At 38.4% G+C, this 20,923-nt stretch overlaps 2 protein-coding genes across 2 annotated transcripts in view; both read right to left on the bottom strand.

The window, feature by feature from the left end:
* Positions 1–743: 743 nt before the first annotated feature.
* LOC117429002 (uncharacterized protein C15orf61-like) lies at positions 744–3,267 on the bottom strand. The gene is made up of 3 exons (XM_034048096.3): positions 2,841–3,267; positions 1,911–2,255; positions 744–974 (listed from the first exon to the last, which is right to left on the bottom strand). The coding sequence occupies exons 1-3, from the start codon at positions 2,887–2,889 to the stop codon at positions 847–849; spliced, it is 522 nt and encodes a 173-aa protein (XP_033903987.2). The 5' UTR covers positions 2,890–3,267; the 3' UTR covers positions 744–846.
* Positions 3,268–3,688: 421 nt separating this feature from the next.
* Positions 3,689–20,923, bottom strand: part of LOC131699160 (IQ domain-containing protein H-like) — a 30,768-nt gene continuing 13,533 nt past the window's right edge. Inside the window, exons 13-21 of the mRNA XM_058995454.1 lie at positions 20,050–20,322; positions 19,216–19,404; positions 14,547–14,667; positions 13,334–13,620; positions 8,609–8,776; positions 6,647–6,772; positions 5,800–5,861; positions 4,468–4,576; positions 3,689–3,912 (exon numbers count right to left, since the gene is read on the bottom strand). Coding sequence (XP_058851437.1) covers positions 3,799–3,912; positions 4,468–4,576; positions 5,800–5,861; positions 6,647–6,772; positions 8,609–8,776; positions 13,334–13,620; positions 14,547–14,667; positions 19,216–19,404; positions 20,050–20,322 — 1,449 coding nt within the window. The 3' untranslated portion in view covers positions 3,689–3,798. The remainder of the gene's footprint in view (positions 3,913–4,467; positions 4,577–5,799; positions 5,862–6,646; positions 6,773–8,608; positions 8,777–13,333; positions 13,621–14,546; positions 14,668–19,215; positions 19,405–20,049; positions 20,323–20,923) is intronic.

Raw genomic sequence — 20,923 nt, 5'->3', positions numbered from 1 at the left:
CAAGAGGTCCATTGATTTCCATGTAATACAAGAAATTATTACTTTTGCTTAATTGTTACACAGAGCGAAATCAAGACCCCGATTAATGCTTTGAGCAGCACAGCACTGCAGTGATCAATAGAGTAGTTTGTCAAAGACGCTCTCCAAGGATGCTAGTACATCATGCTATGGTCAGGGGGCCCCGACTGTCTGTTTGTATTGAGTAACAGGTAAGCAAAGTCAGCAGTGTGCATTATCAGAAATCAAACGCACGGGTTGACTGGAGGTGTGCTCCCAGTAAAAGGCTACATTCACTGTCTGGTAATTAAAAACCATTTTATCAGCCTTGTGTTCAGGCCAGACCTCCAGTGCAATATTGACAGAGACGCTTGGCAGTGAATGAGCACTATTTGACTTTTAAATATATGAGCTGCAGTTATTTAACTTCATACGTTACCCGGGGGGTGGGGGGGGGGTGGTGGTGGTGGTGGTGGTGGTGGGGGTAACGTATGAACAATTATTTAATGTGTAAGTCAATTAGTATTGACTTACACATTAAATAATTGTGAAATATGGAAATCAGTGAATTGGTGAAGGGCTCCTTTACAGTGAAGTATATAGAAGCACATGTACCGTCAACATCGCCAAACTGGAAATTAAGCAAACTTGTGAATTATGGAACTGTGAAAAAACGAAGGAGCACATTATATTATATTATATTAACTAGAACAAGACGGTAAAAAAAAACCCAAACAACACAGAAATATCTGAAACATTTGTAATTTATTGCAAATTCAATAAATACATCAGGATCATGTACATTATAACATGTACAACAATAGCAGATACCTTTTCTATTATGCCTAGTTAAAACATAGCACCTTCATCCTCTTTATAGGCAAAATACACAGTGACAGGGCCTGAACTTGTGTGCACAGTCTCGGGCACTGTTGCGACAAACCAAGAGCCGATGCCATATGCTAACGTAGGGATACCTGAAAGAAAAAGCACAGTAGGGATTCAGGGTGTTGGGTTCTGTATTAAACGCATTTAAACATTAACATATTGGGAATGCCTGTAACCAATCAGAAAAGCCTTATATAAACACACGATACCGGAACTGTACACAGAGTTATGAAACTTATGATATTAAAGATGCCAGTTGCTTCTAACCTCTTGCCCTGAAAACAGAAGAAAAACAAAAACTCTGGGTTCAAGTCCTGAAGCATCACCTGGAATATTCAGCGAGAAACCCCAGGTGACTGTATTCAAGAAGGTCATGAAAAAGGGCCTGGCAGGGTAATCAAGAACTGCCCATAGTATGACATTACCTACCCAAGTTACATTTTATCATGTCACCTCAATTCTGTACTGTAGAAAGTGTACCAAGTTTCACTTCCTGGCTGTGACTGATCTATTTAATTGCTCTTCCGTAAATTATTACCTGAGACAGCAAGAAACACGCAGACACACACTTCTGAAGTAATGGAATGGGAATTGCGCTACACTAGACATACGCATTTTATAAAGAGAATTTACTACAGGATAGATTTCCTTTTTGGTTTGGAATGTAACTGTCAGGGCCACAGTTTATTTTGACATGCTCTGGAATTTGGCCAGGGTTAATGCTCCTTCTCAACTTTAAATTGGGCCACGGGGTCATGCTTACTGTCCTCAGAATACACAGGGCCATGGGTAATAAGTACTGATTGGAGTGCAATAATACAAAGGGACTGAACTCAACAAAATCAATGCACATGATATGACATTGATGTACGCAAAAAACTGGAAGTCATTTCTTGTAATTAAAAAGGTACTATTTACTTCAGATTTTGTGTAGATAAAACACCTTTTATAAGACCATCATTTTAAAAATTTTACTGTAAAAATGTTTACCAAAAAATGGTTTTACCCCCAGGACAGATACTCACCTAAATTAATAACTTTTAAAGCTGTAAAGAACTTGTTTTCAAATTCTAAGTCCTGCCAGGGTGCTTTGGAGCAGTGGTACTTGATGAAAGGGAAGCACCCGGTCCTCAGTATGTGATAGTTGGCCCCCTGCACCGGCCAGTTAAAATGTGACAGTCCAAACTGGTCATTCTCCACGGCGCTGTAGCTGACGCAAAACGAGGTCCAGAAGGGAAGCCGCCTCTGCTGCAGGTGTTGCGTTAGTACCTCGGACGCCCTGGGTTTGGGCACATTGTTGTTCGGTCCGATTGGAAAAAGAATAACTTTTAAAAAGATTCCATGAATCCTTTTCATCAAAGCGGTCATTGCTTAAAAACAAAACATTATAATACATTATGCGAAATGAATTCTGTTTAGAACCCACTTCCCTATGTGTCCAAGACGCGGTATTCGTTGAGGGCTGATCATTCTCCGTCCTGAACAATGTAACCCCCTTGCAAACATGTCAGGGCGGCGATGGACGCTTTTTATCTATTTCATGTATGTAAAGCAATATGGGATTTTTTTTTTTTTGTCATGTGTTTATGTAAGTCTTGGACAACTGCAAATAATCTCCGTAAAAAGCAGTTATTTGTCTTACCCTTACACAACGTTTTTGTTTCAGACTAACTTCCATTAAAAAAACAAACAATCGAGCTCTACAATTTAATCAGTTTATAACGCATCAAACAAAGAGAATATTAGAAAGCTAGAACTTCTCTATTTGTATCAATAGATATGTTTTGCCTTTTTAACTTTACAACATCGATTCCGGTTAAAAATCTTTTGTAGCAAGTACAAAATACAGAAATATATAGTTTATAGAGATTGTACTATGCATATCAGGTCTTTAACTAGCGATGTATTTATTTAATTTCATGTTTCAGATGTCATTTCTATACCATTTCACTCACCTTTAAACTGCAGATGCCGTCCTGCATTTATAATTCCGGAGAGAAACATTCTTGTAAGTCATTTTAGTTCCTAGTTGAATATGTCTTTTAAAACACTAACGCAATTCTGGTTTTTAATAGTAAACCAACCTTTAGCTCGACGGAGTACAGTATAGTACTACCAACCAGTATCACAGAACACCTAAGTATGAAACGCTGAGTGCTGTTGCAGTAATGTACTTTCGCTAAGAAGCAGCCAGTTTCTCCCACAGCATATGAAACCTTTGGGACAGTTTGTATAGCCTTAGCCTTCTTCGTGAAACGAACAGTAACCGACAGTATTTCTCAGTCTCAGACTGAACTATAATTCCTAGGTGTCTGTTTCTTGTATTGTAGAGTTTTTGCGCACTCTAGCAGAAAGGCGACAGTCCCCAGATGTAGTTTAGCAGTCGGGACCCAAGCTTCTTGTGCTCCTAACCCGACTTGCCTTCCCCTGGCACAGATGAGTTTTGAAAAACATATTCCAGTTCTAAAAAGCAGATTAAAATATTGATCCCCCCCCCCCCTTTTTTTTTCTTTTTTACCAAAACGGTTTCTCAAGGTATCATAACAAAGTGCAAGTTTTTTTTTTTTTACACAGCCTTCTAATATATTTCAGTCACTTTATTAAATTGTAATAAATACAGAGACCACATTTGAACATGTATTTTTTTTATTCACCAGTACATTTTAAACTATACATATTTACCTAAAGTTAGTCACTTCTTTATCTGTTTGTTTGTTTGTGTGTTTATATATATATATATATATATATATATATATATATATATATATATATATATATATATATATATATATATATATATATATATTATACACACACACACACACACACAATTGTTGATCTGTTATTAGTATAAAGATTTGAATCAGAAGTTTTAATTTTATTTTATGGTTAAAGTTCTGTTGTTACACACACTCATACAAACTTTTTTTTGTTTTTTCTGGTGAACTCATGTAGCCGTTCGTCTGCAGACCTGGCCTGGTTTTCAATTGTAACTCCCAGGATTCCTTCAATGTCATTGATTATACCCTGCGATGCAGATACACAGAAACATTATTCAACATTTAACTGTAACAATTCAAATCTTTTCACTTTAAAATAAATCCATTTTTGTATGTCTTCTTCAGAGAAGTAACACACAGCTAATGAAGAAATATTATTTATGACCCCCGTTCACACCAATTGGTTATTTATTCATGGACCCTAGAATTAGAAAGAGGTTAGATCCCTTGACATGCATGCTGTTTATACTCACCATTCAATAATTAAAACGAAAACAATACGAAAATTGGTGCTCAGAATGCTTCTATATTTAGTGGAAAAAAAAAGATCTCATAATAGATTTGATCAATGGACAATGAGATTCAAATCAACCCAAAAGTGAACAATTCACTACAGAAGTTCCATAATAGTAAAGAAAAGTAGTCAAAAATATATTAAACAAACAAAAAAAAGAAATCTTGAGTTATACTTAACCCTAATTATAATGCCTTAACAAAATTGTTTAACAAATGACATATCGGTAATCCAGTTATTGTGTATTATAGAAAATTGACTGGGATCGTTAGTTAATTAACACCTTACCTTAAAATTGGTCTCGCCTTGCATATTAGGCGCTGATATTTCTTGATGAATGATGGAGAGATTGCGAGCAAAGGTCATGAGGGCCCCCTGGAGATCCTCCCCAATTGTTCTGTTAATGATATCCAAACAAATGAGTTTACTAATGATTCCCCTTGCATGCTTAAAAAACAATCACCCTCTCATTCGGGAAAGATGTGCTGAAGGAATTTAATGAGTATTTCCAACCTTACACGGCAGCAATCTTCAGGGGAAAATGAAAGATGAGGTACTATTTTAACTTGTCAACACAAGGATTTGTGTAATAAATATCTTTTATTAATCAAATCACCGCAGCATACCAATGGGTTTATTCGTCAGGCCCCACGGTCCATTGCTGTGGTAGGACAATGCTTCTCATTTTATTATCCTTCCTTTCAAAGGAAGTTTGTGGTTTTTGTTGAGTGTCACACACCATATAAAGTTTAGACACAATAAGACATTAAAACCTTGCATCATGCAGCCTGCTCTGAGACTTCTCCAGTTCTGGTTGCTCTGCACAGACAATCTGGCAACGCTGCCCAAACAGTCCTGGAAGACTTATTGATATGTGTGAATCAGCTTAAGTTCATGAAGTTACCCACACAGTGCTGCAAGTCCCCTGGCACACTGAATACATTGTCCTGTTTACAATCAAGATTGACAATATGCATACAGAATAACTGGTACCCTTTGCACTGAGCATGGGCTAGCAGACTTTCTAAAATCTGCTTTTTGATTCAAAGTTAGAGCAACATGACCCTTTATCAAGCACTTCAAATATGTGAAGTCATATAGGCTTGTATGCGATTTGTACACCAATTAAGAACCAGTGTTCTCCTCTGACACGTTTCTAATCTATGGCTGGGTTGCACATCTGAGTTGGAAAGAAGCCACTCAGGAGCCTGGCCTGAGCTAATCGCTCAAAAGAAGATACCGGATCTGCTCCACACAATCAGCTGTGCACGGGCTCACAAATAACCACACAACGTCTACACAAACATCGGCACACAAAGTGTTTAGAAACTACTTCAATAATTTAACAACCAAGTTTAGTTTTATTCCTCTCAGAAAACCTGCCTTTGCCTTGGCACCTGCTTCCAGAAGTTATTACAGAGCAGATCAGTGGTAAAAGATGGAATTAGCTCATTGCTATGCTATAAATCAGATTTGGGGTGCTGCCTGACTGGGACAGTATTTTGTTTGTTACAAAATAAATACAGTCTGCAACACTGCCAACTATCATTAACTTTACTGAAGGCTCACATTCATCATCCTGGATGAGGAAACATTTGATTGGGCAATCTCTCTACTTACATCATCCCCAGGCTCTGTCTTTTGTGGCTGTCGTGGAGTATAAACAGTGTCCCTTGCCTTTCCTGGAAACAACAAAATAAAAGGAAAATCCTGAAATCAGACGTCCTGTAGAACCAAATGCATTTATTCTTGATTAGGTTGTATTGCTCTCTGTTGGCTGCCACAGTGTTCTATTGGTAAAATTCTACTGATACATTTGGAATCCACTCCACAGTGATATATCATATATATTTCTAGGGATTTAACTGCAGTATTTTGTGCTTTGACATATTTGTTCAGCTTTTGTTTGCAAAACACTGTTTTTGCTCTTTTTGGTGGCTAGTCTTACTCTCCTAAAGCAAGTGCTACCTGAGTGTGAAAAAAAACAACAACAAAAAAATAAACATCAACTGGGGTCAGTCTGAGCATTGGCATCAATGTGCACAGCATTAGATCAACTCAAATAGTTTACAGAAACAAGTATTTTATTTCACAGAACTCCATGTCATATTGTTCCTCAACATACTGGTAGCATTAACCTTAAAATGCTCCCATGATACTGTTAAAGGCTTCTTGCCTGCAGAGTGTGGTAAGAGCAGTTACATGACCTTTGTTTGCTAGCTCCTGTTTATCACTGTGACATAGATGTCTGGGGTGTCTGAAGCTATGGCGCACAGTGTCAGATATCGTGTTTATTTAATGAAATATTCATAAAACAAATAAAAGAACGCGGGACTGCGCGGCTGAGCTTTTTAAATATACATCTGGCTCAATAATTGATCAGGTAAAGGTAGTTTTTGTTTATGCAGTGGTAGAATAGCTTATGACATCACGTTGATGATCATGGAAATGTTCCCTTCTCTGTTACCTTGATATCAAACCCCACTCCTTGTGCCTTGCACATCTGAAAGAACACACTGTAGTGCACCATGGCCAGGTTGGTGTGCCTCAGCTGGGTGCTCATCACGGCATAGTGGCTTGTGACTGTCGGAGGCTGGCAACGACAACACAAGCACCATTACAGTTACTGGTAGTCAAAAAAAAGAAGCATATTTATAACCAAATGTTATATTTTTCATGTAAAAGCAAACAGAAAACAAAAAAGTCTGAAAAGCTCTATAAATAATTCCTCATTTAGATACATTTACAGTTTTTTTTTTGTTTGTTTGTTTTTACTCAATGGGGAGTTTTCAGATTTTTCTGTACTTTTAGTGGTAGTCCAATTTGAAGTATATTATGTATGTGCTATTGTGGAAATTGATTAATCAAAGTCTTTACTACAACATGCAATTGAAAAAAAATAGATCAACATAGTAACAAACACCTCACAAAAATGGATTAAATTGCAGAGGTCTCTATTAAGAATAAAAACGCTTTCTATTATTAATATTGTTATTATTGCATTCAATGAAGTGCTGTATATTTACAGTAACAGAACAGCATTACTTGAACAGTCTGTAATTCATTTTATTGGTGACACATTTAAGTTGGCATACTTGAAATTCTTGCATAACAATAAAAACAAGTCTGCCTGAGATTTAATCATGTTTGTAATATTGATAGTTAATAACACCCACTGCTAAAACCATTAACTTTAAAAAAGAGGAGCCTGTGAAATCTGTTGTATTGAGCACGAGGCTGAAACGAAATGAATGTTTGATAAAATAATACAAGTAGCAGCTTAACAAGCGTAAACTTGAGTTCGCCACTAATAATGGAGTACTATTGTTTAAGGACTGGCCTCAGGTTGATGAGGTGCTTATTTCAGCTGCAAAGTCTGCATACACATGCATAATGAATTGCTGTATGAATTATTAATGTGTTGATTATTTAGTTCCATCTATCAGAATGATAATGTATTCTGCATCCACTGGCTGATTGGGTTGGTACATAATTACAGTAGTAATAGTATTTAACGAAACAGATGTTTTTTTGTTAATGTTTTTATTATAGGGGGTACATTTTTGAAATGTTAAGTGACATAGAAGGGTGGGTAAGATCAATTGCATTTCTAAGACCAGAATATTCGAATTTGCAGTGCTTAGTACAGTAGACATGTAGGGACTGATGATTGACAAGATGTTTTGATAACGATGAACCTTTCAAGACAGACCCGTCTCTCGATTGATATTAATACAGTAGCTAACCCACAGCTGCATGTTATTTTAATGCAGTTTAAAAAGAAGGATTCTGTTTTCCCTGCTTAACAAGGTAAACAAGTGTTCTGCTCCCCTCTTAACAACATGCCGTAGAGACTGCTGTTATGGCTGAACCGAGGCCAGCTCATTAAATTGTTTAGTTTAGAGGTTTTCTATTGGCAGTAAGCCAAACACTTTATTCTTTGAGACCATGGTAGCTTGTAAACAATATTTAAAGGAGCAGACATGTGTGAATATGTTATACAGTATATGAGATTAATAGTCTCTTACAGTCACATGAGCATCGTTTTCTTTCTATTCCACCTGGGGTCTCATATACACAAAGACTGGCAACTTTGCCAAGTCAATACCAATTGGAGCCAGTTTTAAGCAGCCCAGTCATGGAAGCTGGGATAAGGCTGTATGCATCTACTGAATATAAAGTCCAGATATAAAAAGCAACAAAAACCCTGCTATAATAATCATTTAAAGAAAAAGCCGTTCCTTAATACTTCTTTGGGATATCCATAACAAGCATTAATTATGCCATCCATATTTAACCTCGGCGACATACAGAGGAATATAACAGCTCTGTAATGACTTGTAATTAATTTGTGATTGTAATGAGAAACTGGGTTCTGAAACATTCTTCATGGCTGAGGTAACCCGAGCTGCAGTTAATGCACACGTACCATCGCTGCCTCCTCTCCGAGCCGGCGAGGCTGTTTCACATCCCTGGCGGGCGCTGGGACCTCCAGCTGACTGGAGCGGCAGTCCAGCCTCCCCCTCGTCATCAGCAGCATCAGCTGGGTCATGGACAGCTGGTCACTGTAGCACAAGTCCAGATCAGTGGCCCACACCTGGAGGATTGAACAAGTGTAAACACTGCACTGGAATGCAAATTCACACATGCAGCGACTCTTAGTGTACTGGGAGACCACCGAAGCCGAAATATGAATGTCAGAATTAAGAAAATGTATTATTAAGAAACAAACCTTTTTTTAAAATTTATATTTCATTTGCAGCTTATTTTAAAGTTTTTATTACAATAAAAGGCTGCAAAAGGAATCATTTCATATTTATATTTTACTCATTTCAAATGCAGATCTTTAACACAATAGCGTTGGAATGGGAGACTACAAGCGTGTTGAAAGCATATATACATGTCTTAAAGGTAATAATAGAAATGCCAGCTGGAGCAATTTTACATTGAGAAGATGGGCTGACATCTTGTATATTTAACACACAGCATTTTATTAGTGACATTCTGCAACCAAAAATACACCTCAGAGAACAAAAGAATCCCTGTTTTATTACTGTTAAGAGAAGTGTTTCACTGTGTGCCTGGTCTTTAAAATGGTACCTTCGCTTACGTTTAATCTGGAAGTATCCTCCGTGGATCTGCCCTAGTGCTTAGCACTCTAAAACAAACCTTGCGTTGAGTGACTTCAGATCTGAATGGTAAATGGCATCATTATAAGGATATTAAGGGGTCACGCTGTCAAGGCCTTATTCTAAAACAGGGCTAATTTCAGAATAATATTTTAATAGCAGTGCCCTCTTTAAAGTAGGGAATAAATCACAATTGAAAGAGTTCTTAATAACTAACTGCCAGGTGGCTGCAGTGCCTTCCTGGGTTCCTATTTGTCAACTTAAATGCTCCTGCCATCAAATGCAAATCATCCTCCTAGCGAACGCCTGCCGACCTTTACTCCTCACATTTAATGAGCGTTTAGCCGTATTTCTTCTGCTAAATTTCAGGATCTGTCACAGCTATTTACTGCAATCAGTTACAGCACGTCTGATCTGAAGGGTTTGTTTTTTGCGTCCCTGCTTATTTGTGCTGCTAAGACTGACACCCTTGAGCTCCTATTATTACGGCACATTACATTAAGAGCTTTGTTTTGTGTTGCACAAGATTGCTCACTGTTAGCTGAACTAAGCAGCACCTAAAGAGGTGATCCTTATCGTTTTACTCAAGATTATCTAGATATATCTTGAAAGGCTTACTGATAGTATCCTATAACGTAACAAAACGCATCCCTGAAAGTGCTGTAATAGAGATTCTTTAAGGTTGTCTGCTGGTGGATTGCATTTCAATTTTCTTTATTGCATTTAAAAAGTATAAAAATCTGATTAAAGTATACAATATGTGTAAAAAAAAAAAAAAAAAAAAGCTAGCTTTGGTTTAAATTGCCAAGATGAATAAACTATATTCACAATCTTCCAGATTTCCTAAGCTTTTGCTCCAGACTAAGACACACACACACAACAGATATACCTATACTGTAACTCTTGCATTGAACGCTCACACAATGTAATAAACTACCACAAAATGGGACAAGATTCAAAATAGCACATCTAGGTGGGCTGGGGAGTGTGTCACACTGCGTGCATCCGTGCACATTACTGCTTCTGAATCAAGAAAGAAAAATAAAACACTTCAATGAATAACCTTATAGGTGATAGATCCAAGTAATATCAACTACTGTACACTGAAATAAACCACACTGATCGTCAGACCTAATGCTAATAGTAACTGCGTGTCGAAACTGTAACTTTAACTTGGAATCAACTAAAATAACAAAAAAATACAAAATCAGAGCCAAGCTGATTTATTAAGATATATTGATCCTGTTTTCTCTATTCTAGTTAATACCCATCACAGGCTGATGGACAGACTCCAGAGAGCCCTTTACAAAGTCTGTAAGAATCAAACAGTCCCGCCTCATTGTCAGACACAACAAAGACTGCTGAAATACGACCCTGGATCGTACCTGTTTGCATTGTCTTCTTTTTCATTAAAAGCTGCAATCCAGCAGCTGATGCTCCATTACTCCACAATGTGCTGCAGGACTACAAGGGCAAACATATGCGACCCGCTTTACTCCTTAAAAAAAGACTGCTTTTAGCAACAGGTTTCAATGCAAATGGAGGTTCAAATCCAGACTTGTTTGTACACAGATATCTGTGGCGTCTGCTTTGCCTTTTAGATTTGGTTTGTAATATATATCCTTCTGCTAATGGCTTGTTAATTCAGTATCATTTCAAAGGAGCTGAAACAGACTAGGATTATAAATAAGCAGTGAAATTACATATCGAATTGGTATTTAGATACTAAACAAACATCCCTTTTATATTTTTAACTGATATAACATATACAGGCTATTTCTTGGTGGATATGTCCCAGAGCAATATTTAAACTTTAAACTAAAAAAACAAACAAAACAAAACAAAGTCTGAATGCTGTTCAGGATAACCACACCACAGTGCCGACCTGAAACCCCCCTTCGAAAAATAATCTATAGCATACATCATCAGCCAGATGAGACAAAGAGCAAACATGCAGCTTACTGAACAGGAAACCATTTTAATTAGATCTCAGCATTACGGGCACTAATTCTAACTTTCAATGAATCCCCAGAATGAATGACCTACAGCTCATTTGCACTCACCTCGTTCTACACTGTACCCAGCAACAGGCATGCAGCACAGCCAAGCTGAATGTGGAGACTGAAAGGTGATTACATACAGAGCCTTTCTGCTATTACTACAAACTGCAAGCCAGCAATTAGAACAGAACTGGCTCTGATTAATGTGCATAACAAAATCAAAATCAATAATAAGTTAAACATGCATTTTTAATGGTCTGCTCATAAGCGCTATTCTATTGCTGTGTATAAAACTACTATTATATATACTTAAGGTGATTTTGGCAAACTTTCTCCTGTGTTTATTACAGTGTGCTTTACAGCATGATTCATTCTATCTTATAATGCTGCCCTCTAGTGGAAAATAATTTGAGCGCAGCTTTTTAAAACACTGAAGGCTAAATGCAATTAAAATAATAATATGAGGTTACAATACTGTTCCAGGTTACCTCAATTGTGACTGTAGAGGGAACTGCGTGTCTAAAAACATTAAGTTGCTTATTGATTTCTCCTACATATGAACAAAGCTAAAATGTGCATTTGGCACAGAGTGTGTCAATGAAAACAATCGTGCACACAAACAGCCCCTTTGAGTCTGTCCAGTCATAGCACCTCAGTTAGACACCCACTGCTCAACCGAAACGGCTTGTTTAAGAAAGGGGGCACATATTCAAAGTGTTTATTACACTATATTTCTTCATTATTTGGTTCTAGCTTGACTTGAGCAAACACTTTTGAACTGTGCCTCATTTCACGCAGTGCAATGCAATGCACATGTTTATATACAGTATGGAATGGTATGCAAGTTTCTATACAGGATGGCATTTTAAACACTAACAGCATCGGAATACATTAGCACTTTATGTTTCATTTCACTTCATTCTATACCAGATGAAAAGACCTACAACATATATCCGGCGATAGCAGCTGGAATCCAGGTCTTGATGTTCTCAAAATCAGTTCTGACTTGCATTTCAACAGTTTCCTTAATAGCTGCCAATTCATTAATTCAATTGGTTTCTAGTGTTTATTGTCACCGGGGAGCCATCGTGTTCTACATATCTGCTCCTGACAGGAAATCTGTCTTACATACAGGGACTTTGGGATGGTGTTTTCTCTGAATCAGACCTCACTAAGGAGCACATAATCACACTTTGCAATTACTTCATTGTATGCTTCACAGCAAAGACACAGAGCACCATTGGAACACTGCAGGAGACCCACAACACATGCAGGAGTTATGAGCCATGGCTGGTAGGAAATCACATTTGTGGTTCACCTTGTTTCCAACTTAAATATCCACTACAAACCACTTTGTAATGCAGACTTCAAGCAAAATGTAACAATGCAAAGCGTGTATTGGTAACTGTACTGTGACAGAGTTGTGACTGGCAAAGAGAATATATAGACATTTTGTGTCCGTCGATTTTTTTGAACAACATTTTTTGCATTTGCGTTTTAGTGAAGTTTATGTTTTAGTTACAATTCTGAACAATTTTTTTTTACTTGGTATGCATTTAAAAAGAATATGCACATCATAAAACACAATGAATAAAAATGCAATGATTCATTAGAGGCTTCTTCCAAAGCCCAGCATGGCCATACTGTAAAGCTCAAAAAGAAAAGTGTACTGTTATATACTGTCAGCACTGGTTATTAATACATTTGTAAAGAAGACTTTGAAAAAATGTAACATTATGCGTGTAAATTGCCTGCCTCTAACTACAATAGAAAAAGCTGAGGGAGTCCATCTAAAACAGACCTGCAAACACCCAGAAAGAAACACCAACATATACTCCCTATTGCCTCCGTGTCAAAGGGTAACCCTTAAAATGAGGATTAGTTTATTGACACAATAAGAGGTGGCAGTTTATTTGATAGCATTTCTGCATTATTTTCGCCTCTCTCTTGTTTACAGCCCCCGGGGGGAGAGCAATCTTTATTACCCCGCTGATATATGAAGGGGCTTTCTGCTGTCCATCTCACCTGCTGCTCCAGCGTGTGGGGATGGATAAAGGTCACGAGGTCGATGGAGAGGTAACCCATCACTCCGCGTGATTTACAGGCCGCTGTGATCTGCATGCACGTGGAGTGCAGGATGTCAGGGTCGACCGAGGATTGGGGTACGGACGTGCCGCAGCATTCTAATGGGGTGCCAGCGTGGATCTGGTCTCCACACGACACCATCGACATCTCCCCATTGGGCTCGATCAGCATGTCCACTGTTAGGTTGGTAATGCTTTCTGAAGGTGGGCAGGCCTCCACTACACCACCTAGAATTGAGAAGGGCATGGGCAGGGAGTATAAAGAGGCCGTTCACACATCTGCAGTAACTGACAGAGAAGCCCATCTTCATATATATTGTTCTCAGTATTCTTTAAGAAAAACAAGTCTGGGGGAAAGCGTGGTACTGTAAATGGGTCCTGCAGTTCCTTACACTGTAATCTTATCCCAAACAACCTCCAGAACTAAAGCTCCTGGAGTACAGTAAATGTATCTGAGTGACAGGTTCTTTTGATGGAAGGTTAACATTGATTACCGCCGTGTTTGAACTCATTCTAGAGGCTGCGATAAATTGAACAGAGATTTTACACTGACTCAGATTGTTTATTTCCCTGTATTCTAATGAATACGCTGACTAATGAAATGACCAGTCATCACAGGGAAGGGGTGGTACTGTAAGTGGGTTGACTAATGAAATGACCAGTCATCACAGGGAAGGGGTGGTACTGTAAATGGGTTGACTAATGAAATGACCAGTCATCACAGGGAAGGGGTGGTACTGTAAATGGGTTGACTAATGAAATGACCAGTCATCACAGGGAAGGGGTGGTACTGTAAGTGGGTTGACTAATGAAATGACCAGTCATCTCAGGGAAGGGGTGATACTGTAAATGGGTTGGCTAATGAAATGACCAGTCATCTCAGGGAAGGGGTGGTACTGTAAATGGGTTGGCTAATGAAATGACCAGTCATCTCAGGGAAGGGGTGGTACTGTAAATGGGTTGACTAATGAAATGACCAGTCATCACAGGGAAGGGGTGGTACTGTAAATGGGTTGGCTAATGAAATGACCAGTCATCACGGTAAGTACACAAGATTCCTCTGCCGCCCCTCACCTTCTTGAACTGAATTTCTTTTTCAATAATTCAAGGTTAATGCTGAGATGTGCTGTAGAGCTTGCTTGCTGGTTACTTACCTTGACTGAGGAATGTTTCCAGGAACTTTTTCCATGATGGGAATCTTTTCTTATTGACCAGCTTGCCATGCTGTGATAGATACTCTGGCAGCTCTTCCAAGATCTTCAACAGAGCCGGCTCCTACCACATAAGAAAATAAATACAATAGAAAGTGTTTATACAAAAAAAAAAAAAAAGAGCGCGTCTTTTATTTGTACACTAGAAACTTTTAAAAAATATTACTAAATATTTCTGGGGTAGGTTTTGTAAATACTAACTAAGAGTACTGTACTATACCTCTTTGGAATAAGCAGAGAGACTTTTTTGGTAGATGAAAAAATATATGGTAGCGAATGTCTGTTAGAATGATAGAATGTAGTTTGTACGCTGGTTAGACTACCATACTCGTCTTAGCTCTAACATACAAATACTGTATAACACTGTGTAGATGGCTACTTTGAGACTGAACACTGCACCACCTGTTCTAAATTCCCTGACCCTTTTGTGTTCAAGATGAACATGTGTGCAAATCAATCAATCAATCAGCCTTTCAATCAACCAATCAATGCAAAAACAAGTCCGCACTTAATTACAATTGTAATGGCTAAATTACAGTTTTTGCTAAATCCTTTAAGAACTGGTGTCAGCCCTGTTTGGGTGGGGGTGATAGGTTCATCTAGGCTAACCTTTATCATTCTAGTGTTTAACTGTGTCTAACTGCGTCCATGATAAATGTGCAGAAAGTGTTTAGCATTTTTGCTCAGAAAGCTCGGTGTCTGTGCTTAAGAAAAGCCGCTCACTGTTGGAATTCAAGTCATGAAATCACTATCATGTTGTAAGGTAATATTGTAGAGCCAAGGTCAAATACTATATGGTGATTTCACTTTTTATATATGCTATAAAGCAGACAATGATGCAAGAAGAGTGTAAGAAGACTGGTGCCTTTGTTATGGAACAGTGGCCACATTACCCATTTGAGGCCTGGAGGACATCAAGGGAAGCACTGGACTCTACACCAGCACTGCACAGCTCTCAGCTGACTCTGCTCAACCTACATGTTTGTGTCAGCCCTGTTCTATTAACTGCAGAATATCTAGCCTAGGTATCAATCAGTTAACTTCAATGCACTTACTAATATCGTACAGTATATAATTATAATATGTTTTGGCACACACTTTCTTGAATATTCAGACTGTTTTAACAACCTGGATAATTGGTTATTCCATTCCAGCATTTACCCCCTCATATACAAGGCTGTAACCAGGAGGGCTTGTAGCCATGAGGTCCCCGGTTCAAATCCCGGTTCACTCACTGACTCACTGCGTGACCCTGAGCAAGTCACTTAATCTCCTTGTGCTCTGTATTATGGGTGAGACGCTGTTGTAAGTGATTTTGCAGCTGATGCATAGTTCACATACCTTAGTCTCAGTAAATCGCCTTGGATAAAGGCGTCTGCTAAACAAACAGATAATAATAGTACTGTATATGTTGGCATATTGGGTTTCATAACGACAGTGTAACAAACTGTTAATCTGACACAGAATAAATATAAAGATTAAAAGCATTTGTCAAGGCATTTTATATCTAGAGACTATTACAGAAAAATATATACAGCAAGGCTATTCAGTTTGTGTTACCATCAATGTAAATGCTGTTTTTTTTATTTTATAAACAGCATTTATATAAATAACCCTGGAAACATGAAATAACTAACCCTTATACACTACCACCTCCACACACACACACACACACACACTCCTGTTTGTTTTGCTTGTATGTGAAAATGATTTGTAACATCTTTGTTCCATCTGTTGATACTATTAGGCTCAATTTTCTCTTGTACCTAATGATCCACTGTGCCGGTTGTGTGTGAGATAGGAATGGCAGTGGTTTGGGCTGCATGCATTAAGTGGAGGGAGACGAGCAGCTCCTGCCTCCCTGCCTGTGTTTATGTAGCATTATCTACTCACTGCTCCTTGAGAAGCCCTGGCCCTCATTATGCGGGCCTCAATTCTACACATAGGCCCGGGGGTCGCTTTGACTGCCTGCCTTTCACTGCAACACTCAACATGGGCGCGTATGCCATCCTGCAGCACACAAGTACCAAATAGCCACTTTGCTGGGCTGGCTGGAACAAGAGGCTTACAAAAACATTTTCCCCTCTGCAGTTTTACTGCTGTTAAGCAACTGTGTTTTTTTTAAGGCCACATGGGGCCCACATTCTTCTCTTTCAGCCTCCAGTAGCGCTCTTCATGCTGAGTCAAAATACAGTCAATAATTAAAACAATATGCACACAGACTGCTGAATAGCAGGGGCACCTTTTGTACTGGGTAACAGTCTGGGGTTATCGAGCATTCACTTCCCAAGTAAAGATGTGCTAGCAGCCCTCCATATTAAAACAAAAGATCCAGATGGACTAATGAAGTCAGAAAAAAAGGTATGGAAATATTGTTTTAAAAAGCGAAAATGTTTCATTTCTTATTCTTGAAACCCCTTAAATGAAACAGTGTAATCATGCATATACGACAAAGTCAACACAAAACAACGTTTATGTAAAGTTAAATGTTATGGATTTGGGATTAAATCATTTCCATAACAAGCATTTCATCCTTTAAAAACTTTAAAATGATACAGCACAAGAAATAATATAAAATAAAAAAACATACTTGACCCTTTTCTTATTAAGAATATTAGTTCCACAAGTATGCCCTTATACAGGCTTGCCATTGATTAAAAAAGCCTAGATATAGAATAAAGTCTATGCAAAGTACTGAATCCATATGGTCTGCAAGCCCTGAGGGCCTGGGCTCCTAATACTGCCTTGCTGCTGTTGTATCTAACATTTGCCTCTCTTAATGTCCCCAGATGGTGAAAACCCCATTTAAACCCCTCTGCCTGTGCTCCCAACAATGGGCCCTGGCACCATTTCAACCGTTTACTCCAGTAATTAACAGCACCAATACCACTACAATTACAGCCATAATCTTAACACAATAATGCTATGAATTAGCGAGAGCTAATAGCTGGAAGGTATAGTGGCTCCAGACTGCAAGATCTGCACATTTCACATTCAAATAAAAGGTACAAACAGTGATCTCGCGGTACACAATGATTACCTTGTAATTAGTTTGCACAAAGCTCCCTATTTAATGGCAAAACACTGTAATTAACGCGTGACAGAAAATCAAAGGCTACTTTGTAAGCATATGAAAAATTAACACGGCAGGCCTGAAGCTTTATGTACTGATTACAAGCATATTAAATCAATGGAAAGCTAACTGCTTGTGTATATGGTTTCATTTCAGGAAGGGATAATGATGAGAGTATGAAAGGGATGTCCCTGTGCTTGCAAACACCATTTAAATAAGGCATGTGACAACAGTTTAACATTGTGCATTGGACAGCAAAGTCATCGGCAGGGTCAAGCTATTGTCCCACGCTTATCTATTTCTAAGTGTTTTGTAAAATACTGTCTGACAGCCTTATCCACAAGCGCACAGCATTTTCTTTTTTCATTTCTCCTCGACCCCCACACCCCTCCCTCTGGTGGGAACATGCTTGCTATGTTTTATGCAATACTGGTTATATTTCACCCAAGACATGTTTTCAAATCTTTAGCTTGGTGCAACAGTATCTTTCAAAGCAGTAAACAGACCATCAACTCTAGATAAAATACACAACGATATGCAGTCTTTATTTCTACACAGTAAAATATAGACATAATCCCAGCAGCTGTTTTATTTTATTGCAAGCAGTCCTCCACCATAAAACTTTACTGCTCCTGTTATGATAATCTTTGTCTTTTATATGCAATAGACAGCTATCTCAATCATGAATCCTAACACGGGTCCCCTTCATCCTTATAAAAACTCCAGCACAGGATCTGCACCATAGACTATGCAAATATCGCTATAAATATGAATTAAAATAATGCTACGCTTACAGTCATATTCTCATCTAATTTCAGGAGAATAGATTCTTAGCCCGAAGGAGTCTCTTTCATCAGGGAGCTGATATTTTTAATAACCTGTCACTGTATGTTTTGTGTGTGGATGCCTATGGTGATGTCACAATGCAGTCACTATTGAAAGAATCATGTCTAGATAATACAATACTCACAAACAAATGTGGAGTGAGTCCCCCTACTGCATTTTGTATTGACGGAGAATGATTTTCCCAGCTAGAACTCATTGATATGACTAATAAGTAAATGTAATTCCCTTGAACACAATACAGAAGTATTGGCAATTAATGATATGGCCGATACGTCAGGATATATGCAGCTCGATCACCAGTCCAGTAAACTGTAAAAACGCGGCCAGTGAATAAATATTTTCAAGTACTTTTCAACCCCACCATGGAAAAAGGTGCCTTGCAATGCTGGTTTAAATAAACATATATAAACAGACAAACTTGAATTGTCATGTGCTGAAGCATACAGCAACAAAGAGGCTTTGATGAATCCTTGTGTTGGGTGTTATTGCTAAAGTTTACAGCTTTGATAAAGAAAGTGCTAAAAACCCTTGTCAGTACACAGTACTTTCTTTAGGAATAGTATAATTAAAATACATATTCATTATATTCTCACCTTTTCCAAGAGCTTGACTCCCCATCCCAAGGCTCAAGTTCAGTTAACCCTTTATACAACACAGTTCTGCTGCTCTATATACAGGTGCATTTAAACCCACCTGAGCCCATTTTTTCCTCCATTCTTCAGGTCCATAGCGTCTGTACTCTTTCAGCATCCAGCTGTAACACTTCATATGAGAAATGTCAAAGTGCGCCGTGCCTCTTCCTCCAAATTCACAGTCCATTTTCAACAGCCAACGCCTGATATTTAGGTTATCAATGATTAATTGGCTAACAACCTCGTGCATCTGTAATACAGAAACAACACCACCAAGGGCCTCACTGTCAGCAGTTAACAGCAGTTAATGATTTTCATTATAACTTTGCTCAATGTCATTTTCTTTTGTCTTCTAAAATGCTTTATGACTATATTTCATGCATCTTGACATCTAGTTGCTGCAGGGCTAGTTAGCATCCAGCAAAGAGCACCAATGTATACAATGTACCAGCTTTAAACTGAGTTCCTCAGTGAACCAGTGTTTATAAATCTGATTACTTAGAATCAAAGTCTAGGTCCAATACTGAAATGTTTGGAAGATATTGCCGGTAAACACTTCCATTGTAACAGTGAGGTAACACTGCCTCATGTGGCTGACAAAATATAAATGCATATACAGGACTGCGGTGTCACATAAAAAGATATTAAGTGAAACAGAAAATAAATTGCAGTTTGATGTCAAGGTAATTTAGGCAGTTGAGTGGGCTGTGAAACTGAGCGAGTACAGAACACCTTCTGTAGGCTTTCTCACTCAGAAACACAGCACTGCGTGGAACACTTCAGTAAAGGGCTGATTCAGGGAGCTGTAAGGCATCTTGTTCACCTACTTGGACAGGCTCACAGTGCACAAGAAGAACACAGAAACAGCACATTTAACCTGCACAATCTGACCTACCTGCTGTAAATTGTAAATGTCATATTCCCCTGGTGGGGTTGGCACTCCCGCGCTGGCAAATATTCTTTTGTTCCCAGATTTGGTACTGTACAGATGGGCCACTTCGGGCTCTGACCCTAAGATTGGCACGTTGAGTATATCAGCAACCGCTAGATCATCTTTATGCAGGACACCTCCAACGACATAGGCATGTTTCCCTTTGATAAGGTTTTTAATACGCTTGATGGTCTGAGGACTGTATTTGAGCAGAGTGGATAGGCACATGTTATGGGTCTGTAAAAAAATAAAAAAGATACCATTATTTGCTGTCCCTTTCAACATCCAGGGCCTTATTTATTGCGGTGTACACAACAAATCCATTATTAATAGCCGGCGAGGTGGTGACCTATGCTGTAGTTTAGCAGTTTAAATTGATAAAAGCTGCTGGTGTGAGCCGGCACAATCTTTCACATCTTTAGCGTGTCGGAAATGGGCTCCTTGGGAATACGACTAATTACTTCACATCTGTATTTATTTGATCCACGCGGAATTATCCTTCTGTCACTCGCAAAAGAGGCTGGTAGCCTTGGATAACAGTGATTCATCTAAGTGACACTTCTGGCATAGTTTAACATTAAAGCATCTAGAAAATCAATAGGAAAAATGAAGAACAAAATCAGCTGCCGAACATCAGCTCTCAGGAAATGCCATACATAAAACACACTGCAATAAATAATGCAATTTCTCCAAGCTGAATCAGTAAGGATAGCTATCAAAATATTGATATACTGTAATGTTAATAAACTGCTTAGCTTAAAGGAAAGCGTTCTGTTTTTGCTTTCTTAAAAATCTTTTACTGCATCTTGTAAGCAGTATAGAAATTGGGTAACACAAG

This window comes from Acipenser ruthenus, chromosome 21 (assembly GCF_902713425.1).
Source record: "Acipenser ruthenus chromosome 21, fAciRut3.2 maternal haplotype, whole genome shotgun sequence".
Lineage (NCBI taxonomy): Eukaryota > Metazoa > Chordata > Actinopteri > Acipenseriformes > Acipenseridae > Acipenser > Acipenser ruthenus.
This window is presented reverse-complemented; position numbering and strand designations above follow the sequence as displayed.

Coding starts and splice junctions, on each gene's coding strand:
- LOC117429002 (XM_034048096.3), bottom strand. CDS start 2,889: ATGTTTCTCTCCGGAATTATAAATGCAGGACGGCATCTGCAGTTTAAA. Junction 2,256..2,840: donor ACGGCATCTGCAGTTTAAAG/GTGAGTGAAATG, acceptor TTTGTTTTTAAG/CAATGACCGCTTTGATGAAA. Junction 975..1,910: donor TTTAAAAGTTATTAATTTAG/GTGAGTATCTGT, acceptor TTTTTCTTTCAG/GTATCCCTACGTTAGCATAT.